The 14,134-nt window shown below is 35.8% G+C and overlaps 1 protein-coding gene across 1 annotated transcript in view; it reads right to left on the reverse strand.

Moving 5' to 3' along the window:
* Positions 1 to 14,134, reverse strand: part of LOC137394281 (nuclear protein localization protein 4 homolog) — a 25,271-nt gene continuing 11,137 nt past the window's right edge. Inside the window, exons 7-15 of the mRNA XM_068081001.1 lie at positions 11,526 to 11,620; positions 10,949 to 11,069; positions 9,159 to 9,338; positions 7,887 to 8,048; positions 6,271 to 6,435; positions 4,712 to 4,834; positions 2,614 to 2,779; positions 957 to 1,196; positions 1 to 804 (exon numbers count right to left, since the gene is read on the reverse strand). Coding sequence (XP_067937102.1) covers positions 641 to 804; positions 957 to 1,196; positions 2,614 to 2,779; positions 4,712 to 4,834; positions 6,271 to 6,435; positions 7,887 to 8,048; positions 9,159 to 9,338; positions 10,949 to 11,069; positions 11,526 to 11,620 — 1,416 coding nt within the window. The 3' untranslated portion in view covers positions 1 to 640. The remainder of the gene's footprint in view (positions 805 to 956; positions 1,197 to 2,613; positions 2,780 to 4,711; positions 4,835 to 6,270; positions 6,436 to 7,886; positions 8,049 to 9,158; positions 9,339 to 10,948; positions 11,070 to 11,525; positions 11,621 to 14,134) is intronic.

The following is a 14,134-nucleotide window of genomic DNA, read 5'->3' on the forward strand; positions in this document are numbered from 1 at the left end:
CAGGTTTTTGCAGTATTTATTTTACTCAATAAATATACAATACAAAACATATATAATCTCTCCACAAGTCTTTGTTATATAGGCTTCGATAGCATAGCTAAGGATTTCAATGGAGTTTTAACTGTGATCTGCTTTCATAGGAGCCATAAACAAGTTATTGCAGATAATAACCTACACGTATTCTATGTGCAATATGCACTGACTGAAAGAAAAGCATTCCATTTGAAGCTTAAAAATGTCTTCAATTATACATGTGCATAACTTCGCATTAAATAAGCAGTGAGGCAGAGGCGAGTGTTGGCTGGTGCTTTTTTATGTGGGATCGCGTTTCAATCCTTGAGCAGAAAAACTTTGAAATGTGGTTGACTTATATAGGAAACTGGGGCCAAAATGTTTGCACTCCTCTGTTTAGCTTACTTGATCTATCCATTCACATATAGTTGAGCTAATTTTTATCCATCGGATACATGCAAGGATTATGTCGAGGTGTTTCAAATATAATTGTGTGGTTTTTTACACTCAATGGTTTTTCATAGACTTTACCTACCTAAATCTATTGCAAGCAAAAGGCTGAGAAATCCGCTAGAAGTGGTAATAGACAGCGTAAATGTTGGAAGAGATCTAGTGAGTGAAAAGACAGCTACTTTGGTAAAGAGCACATTTCACACGCTGTTGGATTGGTGTTGATGAATGTGCAATGGGCACATTGCCAAGTGGATCCGACTGGTGTTAGGGAAGAGGCATTGGCTCCAGCAAAGGAGTTACTTGTGGCGGCAGCTGCTCCAGGTTGGTCGGATGAAGGAACTAAATCAATACAAACAGGAAGTATGAGTGAGCGAAAGCGCGTGATATAACTTTCAATCTGTGCAGCAACCTAGCATGTCATCAACTTGAGCCATCACAGCTAGATACGGACGAGCACAATGTTGAGAGACACGAAACTAGGCAGGACATACCTGAAGCGTGGAGAAGATGCTGCATAGTAGACCACTGGTCATCTTGTGACCATCGCTGAGCTGCCTCAGCGTCTTGCGTTCGTACAGCCTCAAGGAGGGGTGCCATGTGTTCCCTTAGAGGCAACACATCGCAATTGGAGAGGTATAACAGTACGTCAAAGTCTGATAACGCTTGTAAAAAGCTCAACTCATCAAATTGGTGCAAATAGGTGGCAAGTGTAGCTAAGGTTTGGAATTCACCTGCAAGGACAAATGAAATGTAATTGCGTTTGCAGAAACGGATGTGCATGTTCCAAAACAGTCATGCACATTTGTTTGTATGCCTTGTTCTCTTCACACAATCATGTTCTTGGTATTCAGTTTCATCAGTTTGAAACATTCCCTAAATTACACACAGCTCAACTACAAATGCATGAAGCAGGTGATTTAGCATGTTGGGGGATACTGAGTAATACAGCTAAATAATCTTAAAAGTGCAGAAATTCACAACTCACACGACCTGCAGAAGATTTATCACATATTAAAAAGCTGATAAACTAAGTTGAGAATGACATGGAATAGAAATAAGAAGAGTAAAATGATATATTGACACTAAATCAATCCAATCCTAAAAATCACTTGATTATCAATAGAAAAGAGACAAATGGAACTCATAATGTTAATCATGTATTTTAATCCCAACGTATAAACATATTAATACCAAGCTACTTACGACAAATACAATGCTATTACGTTTATACGACTTCGAGATTGAATAATTGTTCCATCATTTGATGTATTGGACTCATAACGAGTCCAATACATCAAATGATGTAAAAAATTATTCAATATACATCAAAAACATTTAAGGGGTCTTTTGTTAGGTCACAGGTACACATCTTATTACAACACCTAAAATATGTAACTCAATATCAAATGAACATACCAAAAATACAGAAACACTTTTTATGCCAAAAATGAAAGAACGTGTCAACAGTCAGTGATATCATGACTGGGTTTGATATTTTTCTTTTTCCCAACATCTGATTTCACTGCTTTTTATGTTTAAATAAACAGGAATGCTGGGCTTCCAATAATGCTTAGCTAACAAAAACATGCTGATAGGTAAAGATATGAACATTTTTACTAGTGGCCATCAACACGTACAACCTTTTTTAGCCTGTATACCATTGGGATTTTTTTCTTTTTCCCAACATCTGATTTCACTGCTTTTTATGTTTAAATAAACAGGAATGCTGGGCTTCCAATAATGCTTAGCTAACAAAAACATGCTGATAGGTAAAGATATGAACATTTTTACTAGTGGCCATCAACACGTACAACCTTTTTTAGCCTGTATACCATTGGGATTTCTATTGCACAAATTAATAAAAGTATCCAATGATACAACTCATGTTGAACGCCATAAATATACATTCATCAGAATCTTTGCATGGTTATAGGAATTAGCCTAAATAGGCTTACAGATATATTCGTGTGATTAGATATGCTTCCATCTTTGGCAGATCATGTTCAACCTCACTTTTCACACCAAGTTTGCCTTGTCTTTTCTGACTTGTAAACATAATGCAATATTTACCCTAAAGCTATTTGTAGGCATTGAGCTTATCTTTCTCATATGCATAGTTGTGAAAATACACTTATGAAAGAAACCTACCAATTTGATCTCGATTTGCTGCAGGAAAGGGATTCTTTTGAGATTTTAGTGCTGAGAAAGTATAGAGCTGTTCAATGGGAAAGCCAACAGACATGTCAGTTAGCAGGTACTCCACAGGCAGCGGTCTCGCTAAACGTGTGATCTCATTTCCATACTTGTCTTTATTCTAAGTAAAAGTAAACAAATAGTATTTGCTAAAAAATATCAAGAGAATATAATTCTTAACAATAAAACAGTGCATCGAGTGTCAAGAGAGTTGTCGGACCGTCAGTATGTAGGAATGAGCTAAATCTTATTATCAACTGCACCATATCTGCTAGTCACAATTTAGCAGCAAACTACCAGAGATAGGGAAACATGGCTTCACCCAGAGTCCTATGAATTCAATAAGGAAGTTGTTTGCCCACATTTTTACCATGAGAAAGCAACTTTCATTTTTCTCAGCATTTAAGTTTAATCTTTTTGTTTGCCAGAGAGTTAATGAATTCATCCTCTGATACTACATTTGATCGCATTCCCTAGCAATCATGATTCCTTATCGCTTATTAAAATGAACAACAGATAAGTTACTGCTTCTAAATAGAATTTACGTTGAAGCAAACTTAACATATAAGAAGTAAACCAATCAAGTTTGCCATCAGTAAAATCAAATATGACGATATCAATAACGTAAAAGCGTATTTCACCATTATAAAAATGCATGTAAACAGTTTCTTTAAACTACAACAAACCTCATTTAAAATCTGGTAGAATAATTCAGAAGCAATTAAAACCAAGTTCAATTGTTATTATACAATGTATATGTTAGAAAAGAAGTTTAAGCAACAAAGATGCAATGGCTAAAAAAGAAACTGAACAAAATGATCATGATAAGACTCACCCTAAGTTATAATACAACATTTGAACTGTTTTGACTTCATCAAGATGATATACAAAAAACTTCTATTTACCTTCACTTTAACATACGAATGCACTGACACGCGATGCGAAATTCAGCCAATATTCAACTTTGCATCTGGTGTCTATTTAACATACAAAGTTTAATGTTTTTAGAAACAATGCAGTTTCATCGGTGAAAATGAAGAAAAGCTGATAAAATTGAAATGTGAAAAATTAGTTTAGACTCTCCTTGGTCTAAGTTAGAGTAAGTTACAGAGAGTAAGTAACTTTCACCAGCTCTATCTCCAAATCTACGCGTAGATGATCCTACACACACTGATTATCATAGTTTTAATTTAGTTTGTTACCGTTTTATATAATGCTTCTGTTTTATTAGCATGAGTAATTAGCTGTATTTGCTATCAAATTACCAGATTTTTTAGTGTAAAAGAAATTAAACCGACAACAGTGTGTTGTTATGAGAATATTTACTCCAATACCCCAGAGTTTTCACATACTAAGCAAAGCTTGCAATGAATTGTCTTCTTATGTTGATGTGCGATTGTAGACTCAACTGAATGATTTACTTAGAAATCATCAAGGAATTTTCCCTATTTTGCTAGCAGACTATTTATGAAAAGAAATCCTAATATCAAAGTAGCAATAAAGATTGTCCCCAGCGTAGCTCATTCAATTACGTTTGTAATTTGTTGCGAAGAGCAAACTAGCGCCTTAAATTCAGCAATTGTGTGCATAGTTAATCTTTCATAATAAACGACTGCGCTGTTCCTCTTTGTGCGAATACTGTTAGAACAGTGCTTTCACGACTGATAGCTGGGCCGCACTCAATTTATTAACCGTTATATCGTAGTTATGTATACTCATGCTAAGTTTTTTATAACCATTCTAGTCATTCATCAGACGAAATAATGATAAACTTTCTATTATTGAGTGTGCCATGTCAACACTTCTGACAACAAAAGAAGTGATTAACTGCTTGCTCCACCCGCCTATTTGTCAACAAAAACATACAATGGGCAACAAATTGATGAATTCCGCTGAGATTGCACAAGTCTTTCTGTAAATTTTACAAGCGTTTGATGAGAGCACGGTGAAACTTCACCAAATCTTTCAAATCATAGAAGCTTCACATGTTTTTCGTTATACTCTCTTCTGACGATGTTCACTTCAAGTAGGCCCTTAGAATAAAGGCACATACCTTGTAGAATACGTCTGGCACGTACTGCTCATTACTTGATTCCTTTACATAGCCTAATTCCGGGGCATCGTAAGTCGGTATAAGACACCCGTCCCTAACTAAACCCATGCATTGATCAGATACCTGCAAATAAATTTTGTGTTATTAGCGATGAAATATTTCCAATCAACAGAAGATATACCCGAAAAACGAAACAACAAAAAAGGTGAACATACCATATATGTAGGAGATCAAGCACCCATCTAAACTAAAAAAATATCTTTAACAAGAAAGTTCTATAGATAAAATTCAGTAGTTGCTAGTCTCACCTCATACTGCACTCACAAATTAGAAAATAATCCGCATGTCAAGTGTGTCACTGCTTGACAATTTTTACAGTTGCGATACACTATGTTTCCATGGTGCGCAATATTGAGCCAATCCGCAAGTTAACCGCATCATGGAAACGGCATAAATACTTTCTTGCAGTCGCAATCTCTATTTTACTCTTAAAATGCATTCCACTGGAATTCACTGTATACTTTCTAGTTACTACTTGTCTTTTAGTGAAATAACCTTGCAGTAGAAATAAGTGGTAAAACCTACTGGTTAGTTGATTCCTAGCTGTAGCGGTATGAAGTTTGGGGTTTAGTTTGTAATTTTGAGATGAAATTATAGCTTACACTGGAAAATCAAAGAGATTAGTTTATTTATGCATATCTCATTTGGGGTTCACAATCACTATGTTTCCATGACTCGCATGATACACAAATTTAAACCAATCCGCAAGATAGCCGCATCATGGAAACAGCATAAATCCGCAAGCTAAGCAAGTTTTGCGATTCGCAAACTTTATCGAATCCATCATGCTTGCGAATAATGGAAACGGCACTTGCGTATAATTCGCAATAAAATATCGCTGGCTATTCCATTATAAACATTTTCACCCTTCAGTCATTTTTATGCCGACTTAGCAGTTTCAATGCGGATTGATTGATCGAGCGTTTCATTGAAACGTTCGATTGCAAAGTAACTCAACTTGCGCACATACATATCATGCGAGTCATGGTAACAGTGATTGTGAACCCCAAATGAGACATGCATAAATAAACTAATCTCTTTGATTTTCCAGTGTAAGCTATAGTTTCATCTCAAAATTACAAACTACACCCCAAACTTCATACCGCTACAGCTAGGAGTCAACTAACCAGTATGTTTTACCACTTATTTCTACTGCAAGGTTATTTCATTAAAAGACAAGTAGTAACTAGAAAGTATACGGTGAATTCTCGTGGAATGCATTTTAGGAGTATGTTAGAGATTATTGCACTGCGCAACACCTCGTAAAAAGCTATCAATTTCATGTTTGAAGGTTTATTCAACTTGCAGGTTCTCCATGAAACTCCAGCATTGTCAGAAATTCCAACTCGTTCTGATTTGTTTGTATTCTGTGAAGCGCTTACCAAGAGGTCAGCTTTAAAATAAACAGGATCAAAGCTTATAGCTAACCTAAACAAAGCTAAACCAACTAAATGACTGACTGCAACATTAGGGCACGAGGAATCTCAAACGCTCCTTACCTGATAGCCTTCAAAGTGTATTCGATTATCCTTATCGCCCGTGACTATCACTGTTACAAACTTTGAACCATAAATTCCATCAGAGGACCAGCGACACGGGTTGGGGTACCTATTCTGAAATTCTGCTGCCGTTATACATTCCTCAGCACTCAGGAAGTACGAGTCCTACAAAGGATGTCATGCTTTACCAAGCTCCGCCCTTTCCTGATACTATTGTTCTTTTAACTAAACCCGCGAGTGACTGGATATTTAGCAATTGGGCATAAACAACTCTGGCTTTTAAGATATCTCACCCTGGGGAATAAACTGTTATCGGCACACATGACGATCTCTCATGGCATTTCAGACTTCCAGGGTACTAGTGCTAGTAACATGCGTAGTTCATAAATTAACACATTTATAATTGTAGTGAAAAACTTTTAATAGGTATATATGGTAGCTTAGGGTGGTCATTATCCATGCATTCAGCTTTAATGAATGTGCCTAAGAAAATCATAAATTCCTTATCGATGACACGATGCAGCTATGCATATATAATAGTAATGTGATGTACATGAAACTCAGGCTAAATGGCCAGATCTAATTACTCGAAGCAAGAGCTGGGCCTCCCCTCTGACACAAACAAAGGTTTACCAATTTCTAATTTTCTAATTTTTACTGATCAGACAGCCTGTAGTTTTAGACTGTAGTAAGTGGATGCGGTAGACACCCATATATAGCAACTTAAACCACTGTCAAGAAGTAGTCGTAACACTTATAAGAAGTAAATGTTGACCTATTCATCATAGCGGTAGTCGAGGACCACGATAACTACGTGCAATGATATGATGGGAACCTATTTGAGACTATCTATGCAATTATCAAATCGACTCCCAGTAGCAACAATTACTTCAACAACATAATTACTGCTTCAGCATGACTGTTTTCCATATAGCGGTTATGTTCTCAACATGTTATCTTAAATTTCTTTGTAAGGTAACTCGGTATCCACAGAAGGAATCCAGGAGGATTGTCATTATCACAAATCACAAGACATTTTTACCGAAGTGAAAACATATGTTCCACCACAACATTAAACGGGTATAGAAAATATATTAGTCACTAAAAACTTGTCCTCACGAATAAGATAGAAGTCCAAAATGAACTAAAAGCTAATGCCAGAATAAACAACCTGACAATTCTGTAAAAACTGAGGGTAAAAATAAACCAGGCTTAGCTACAAGCTGCCTTGTCTGCTCACACTGGCTATATCAAATTCTAATCAAATTTATAAAACAATAAATCTAACTAATCACTTATTAGTAAAGGAGGAACAACTTCATATTTCCACACTGGTGATTCGCAGACAACTCCCTATATATTTAATATAGCTTGATTTAATAAACCAGTGCGAGTACAGTACTTCTCTGTGTGAATATGAATGAATTATATAATAGTGGAGTACTTCAGTATATATGTGTACATTTTCTGGGCCACACGCTGAGTTGAGATTGATGGTAAGTTGCTAAAAAGAACCCTTGGGTAATGCATAGACAGGGCACTCTAAATTCCACTACCCCGTGTGTCTCACTTTCTGAATATAATTTCTATCAATAGATGGCGCCACTAAAACTTACCAGGGTGCCGCGGCTGTGCTTCACTGTTCCTTTCGTCAAGTCTTCAGCTAAAAGATCAGTCAATATCCAGCCTACCCGGCGCAGACCCAATGCTGCCAAGAGTGCATCAACAAGCCATCCATTTGGATCTTCATGCATCTCGATGCTGTTTTTGGTACATGTCTGCAACGTGAGACAGATGAGGTCAAATATTTAATGACTGAAAAACAAAATACTAACACATTTTTATACCGACTGACATACAGTCAAACATGGATAACTCGAACTTCACGGGACCGAGCGAAAGTGTTCGAGTTATCATAGCGTTCAAGTTATCAGAGCACTGTCAAGTCCATGTATATATTTATTTATTAGTAGATACATGTACATATACAAACTATAATATAATTCAAAAGCATAAATGGCTTGTTTCAAATTAAATGCTTTTAATGAAAAGTTTAAAACTTTTTATCAAAAAGTATAGAGACTTTTCTATCACTTGAGATTGGTTTGTTGTTTGAGGTGATATTATTGCCAGGACGTTTTTAGATTAAAATTGGCAAAACTCGATCGTTGTTGAAATGCTCAGAAGAAAATACATCTATTTCTTTTGAGCGTTTTAACTAAGATCAATTTTGCCGACTTTTATTGAAGTTTATGCGAAGTTACCTCACTTTTTATCGCTTCCGAAGGGCCATCGCTAAGTAGATGTTTGGTCAAATCAAATTTCACCAAACCTTTAGAAAAGTCGTTGACAAAAATATTTTGCCGATGGTAGTAATAACGACGCCTATGAATTACGAAAAGTTGAGGTTTTCCTCTATGGGTTGGGATAAAGTGATTTTTTAAAGCGATAACAACCCTCTCGGTAGGTGTTGGGCAAAAAACCTTTCGAGTTAACAGAGTTGAGGTCGAGTTATGTAAAGCAATTTATCATTAAGTGGGAACAGACCGAAGAAACCGTTCGAGTTAACCATGTGTTCGAGCTATCCGAGGGCGAGTTATCCATGTTTGACTGTACTTTTATACCTACTGACATACTTTTATACCTACTGACATACTTTTATACTTATTGACACACTTTTGTACCTGCTAACACACATTTATACCTACGAACACACTTTTATACCTACTAACACACTTCAGCACCTACTGACACTTTTTTGTACCTACTGACTCACTTTTGTACCTGTCGATTCCACTGTCCTAGTTAGCAAGATCGAGCGTACTCTCTTACCTGTTAATTAACTCAAGTATACAATGAAATGATAAGCTATAGCAGTTGAGTCTAACCTGGGGTGGCTCATATATAGCCACAATGGTAGCTCTTATACCGAGAGGGATGTCATTATGTTCCTCATACTTTCCTATAAGATAACCCATACGCTGCTGCCCACTGCTTCGCCAGAAGTTCAGAAACTTGTCCATGATATTTCCATTCTCAATTGTAATATAATCGACGTGTCGGTATTTCTGCAATGTATTCTCTTCACATTATAGATCATAATGATAGATAATAATAGCCTACTATGTCTAGATTTCTTCCGCAACAAGACGATAACCATCAAACGTCATTGTAAGAATTGATACACGATTTCCATATTTAATAAAGCTTTGATACTATTTCACTTCTATACTTTCTCTAGTATTTTTGGATTAGTGTTAGTATTTGATTTAGTGAGTATCTTTATTTTTTACAATTGGAAGTTTCCTTTTGTAATAAAAATATGCTTTGAAGTTTTGAAAAAACAACTTGGTTATATTGCGGTGTTAATGCTATCTCTACAAATCAGTCCTCTACAATCACAAACCAATTAATGTCTTGTAATTAATGTTGTGAATCAGAGGACTATTAAAGACGTACTAACCAACTCTGGAATCAACCATGGGAGCCCACCAGCCCTGGAATGAACCATGGGAACCCACCAACCCTGGAATCAACCATGGGAACCCACCAGCCCTGGAATGAACCATGGGAACCCACCAACCCTGGAATCAACCATGGGAACCCACCAACCCTGGAATCAACCATGGGAACCCACCAGCCCTGGAATCAACCATGGGAACCCACCAACCCTGGAATCAACCATGGAACCCCACCAACCCTGGAATCAACCATGGGAACCCACCAACCCTGGAATCAACCATGGGAACCCACCAGCCCTGGAATCAACCATGGAAACCCACCAACCAAAAGGACTAAACTACAAGCACATGCTAACCAACAAAATGCATATATAGACGCCTACCAAGCAATGAGGGTTCATCTCCAAACAGTAACCAACAAATAATCTATTAATGTAATAATTTATCAATTGACTTCACACTGAAACGAACCATCTACAGTATCTAGTAGTTGTCTTATCTTAGAATAAGAGACTTGAGGCATATATAAAGGACATACATTGTGTATTTACTATAAATCAGTCCAGAGAAGACAGATGAACACACAATCTATCACTCCTTCATATTAATCCACATAAACACACGATCGAGAGCTATAGTTTACTGCAGCTACCAGTTGAATTCAATACACATTGGCGTGAGTAGAGTTTATATTCCAACTCTTTTTCCATAGTTAAATATACAGTATAAAATAAAAAAATTTAAATCTAAACCAGCGACTTAACTAGAACTAGGTAAAAAGCAATATTTTAGGAAAATACATGTAATGTGAATACTAGAGAAAGATCTGGCTTCCTTGAACATATCTACGAATACCAAACAACAAACAAAGACAAGTCGTGACACCGGTAGTGAGTGAATACCACCCCAACTAACTAATCATATGTATTTATAAATAGACTACAGTTATTCTTCTCACTAGTCATAAAGTCATAGCGTACTAACACGCTTAACCTGTGAGATGATTGTTTACATCATGACAATAAACAGAAATGAAACGTAAACCTAGCCATACAAGTCAGTAATACCCATGAACCTATAGCAGCTGAGATCGATTAACAGCAGCCACTAACAGCCTGTTGTTACCATAGAATATGTCGTCTATGAATGAGAGATATTGCATCGGTCTACGGAGCTTGACAACAGAGAGCATGTGGAATGACTATACAGTCACTCACCTGCCTGTTAAGTGTAACTGCATTTGGCTGACACTTGGTACAAATTCCTGCTGGCCAAGGAGCGTGCTCTTTGCACTCTTTTATTTTACAACTCAGGTTCTCCAGATTAACAAACTTTCCTCTGAATTGGCAAAAAAATAACACTGATGATTACAATTTGTAAAAACAATATAAGTCTAAGCCAACAACAAATTATAAAAAATAAGTCATGAAAACCGCGCACTAACAGGCTCGTCAAATAATTAATATCATTATACAAGCAAAACTCCATATTTGTTTTTTTATTTTGCAGATCGGATAATATATTCATTAGTAAAACTGAACATAAAAAACACATTTAACCCAAAGCATTAGTATAATCCAACAAAGAAATGCGTTATTATTTTACAAAAATATTTGTGTAAAATAATGGAAGAGACAGCGTAAAATACATATGTATCTCAGTGGGAGAACAAGGTGTGAATAATAATCTTATACCAAAAAAGAAAAGGTGTTTAATATAATCAAATTGGACCATAGAAATAACATCTAATACATATACAATGAAAGTACAGTATATGAATGAATTGTGACTCACTTGTCTACGCCACTCCTAAGCTTTCTAATGTATGAATGAAAAGATAGAAATTTGATGGGGGGATCACATGACTGTAAGTAGGTCTCATCAAATGGCTTGCAAAGAAAACAAAAAGATTGAGATGTTACACTCTACTAAGATGGTAACACACACTTATTGCTAGAGCCTACACAGAATATTGAGATGTTACACACTACGAAGATAGTAACACACACTTATTGCTAGAGTCTACACAGAATATTGAGATGTTATACTTTACTAAGATGGTAACACACACTTATTGCTAGAGACTACATAGAATATTGAGATGTTACACTCTACTAAGATGGTAACACACACTTATTGCTAGAGACTACACAGAATATTGAGATGTTACACTTTACTAAGATGGCAACTCACACTTATTGCTAGAGATTACACAGAATATTGAGATGTTACACACTACTAAGATGGTAACACACACTTATTGTTAGAGATTACACAGAATATTGAGATGTTACACTCTACTTAGATGGTAACACACACTTATTGTTAGAGATTACACAGAATATTGAGATGTTACACTCTACTAAGATGGCAACTCACACTTATTGCTAGAGACTACACAGAATATAGAGATGTTACACTCTACTAAGATGGTAACACACACTTATTGTTAGAGATTACACAGAATATTGAGATGTTACACTCTACTTAGATGGTAACACACACTTATTGCTAGAGATTACACAGAATATTGAGATGTTACACTTTACTAAGATGGCAACTCACACTTATTGCTAGAGACTACACAGAATATAGAGATGTTACACTCTACTAAGATGGTAACACACACTTATTGTTAGAGATTACACAGAATATTGAGATGTTACACTCTACTTAGAAGGTAACACATACTTATTGCTAGAGATTACACAGAATATTGAGATGTTACACTTTACTAAGATGGCAACTCACACTTATTGCTAGAGACTACACAGAATATAGAGATGTTACACTCTACTAAGATGGTAACACACACTTATTGTTAGAGATTACACAGAATATTGAGATGTTACACTCTACTTAGATGGTAACACACACTTATTGCTAGAGATTACACAGAATATTGAGATGTTACACTTTACTAAGATGGCAACTCACACTTATTGCTAGAGACTACACAGAATACAGAGATGTTACACTCTACTAAGATGGTAACACACACTTATTGTTAGAGATTACACAGAATATTGAGATGTTACACTCTACTTAGAAGGTAACACACACTTATTGCTAGAGATTACACAGAATATTGAGATGTTACACTTTACTAAGATGGCAACTCACACTTATTGCTAGAGACTACACAGAATATAGAGATGTTACACTCTACTTAGAAGGTAACACACACTTATTGCTAGAGATTACACAGAATATTGAGATGTTACACTTTACTAAGATGGCAACTCACACTTATTGCTAGAGACTACACAGAATATAGAGATGTTACACTCTACTAAGATGGTAAAACACACTTATTGTTAGAGATTACACAGAATATTGAGATGTTACACTCTACTTAGAAGGTAACACACACTTATTGCTAGAGATTACACAGAATATTGAGATGTTACACTTTACTAAGATGGCAACTCACACTTATTGCTAGACTACACAGAATATAGAGATGTTACACTCTACTAAGATGGTAAAACACACTTATTGTTAGAGATTACACAGAATATTGAGATGTTACACTTTACTAAGATGGCAACTCACACTTATTGCTAGAGACTACACAGAATATAGAGATGTTACACTCTACTAAGATGGTAACACACACTTATTGTTAGAGATTACACAGAATATTGAGATGTTACACTCTACTTAGAAGGTAACACACACTTATTGCTAGAGATTACACAGAATATTGAGATGTTACACTTTACTAAGATGGCAACTCACACTTATTGCTAGAGACTACACAGAATATAGAGATGTTACACTCTACTAAGATGGTAAAACACACTTATTGTTAGAGATTACACAGAATATTGAGATGTTACACTCTACTTAGATGGTAACACACACTTATTGCTAGAGATTACACAGAATATTGAGATGTTACACTGTACTAAGATGGCAACTCACACTTATTGCTAGAGACTACACAGAATATAGAGATGTTACACTCTACTAAGATGGTAACACACACTTATTGTTAGAGATTACACAGAATATTGAGATGTTACACTCTACTTAGATGGTAACACACACTTATTGTTAGAGATTACACAGAATATTGAGATGTTACACTCTACTAAGATGGTAACACACACTTATTGTTAGAGATTACACAGAATATTGAGATGTTACACACTAGTAAGATGGTAACTCATACTTATTGCCAGAGACTACACAGAATATAGAGATGTTACACACTACTAAGATGGTAACTCATACTTATTGCTAGAGACTACACAGAATATTGAGATGTTACACTCTACTAAGATGGTAACACACACTTATTGTTAGAGATTACACAGAATATTGAGATGTTACACTCTACTAAGATGGTAACACACACTTATTGCTAGAGATTACACAGAATATTGAGATGTTACACA

The sequence above is a fragment of the Watersipora subatra genome, chromosome 1 (assembly GCF_963576615.1).
Source record: "Watersipora subatra chromosome 1, tzWatSuba1.1, whole genome shotgun sequence".
In the NCBI taxonomy this organism is placed as follows: Eukaryota; Metazoa; Bryozoa; class Gymnolaemata; order Cheilostomatida; family Watersiporidae; genus Watersipora; species Watersipora subatra.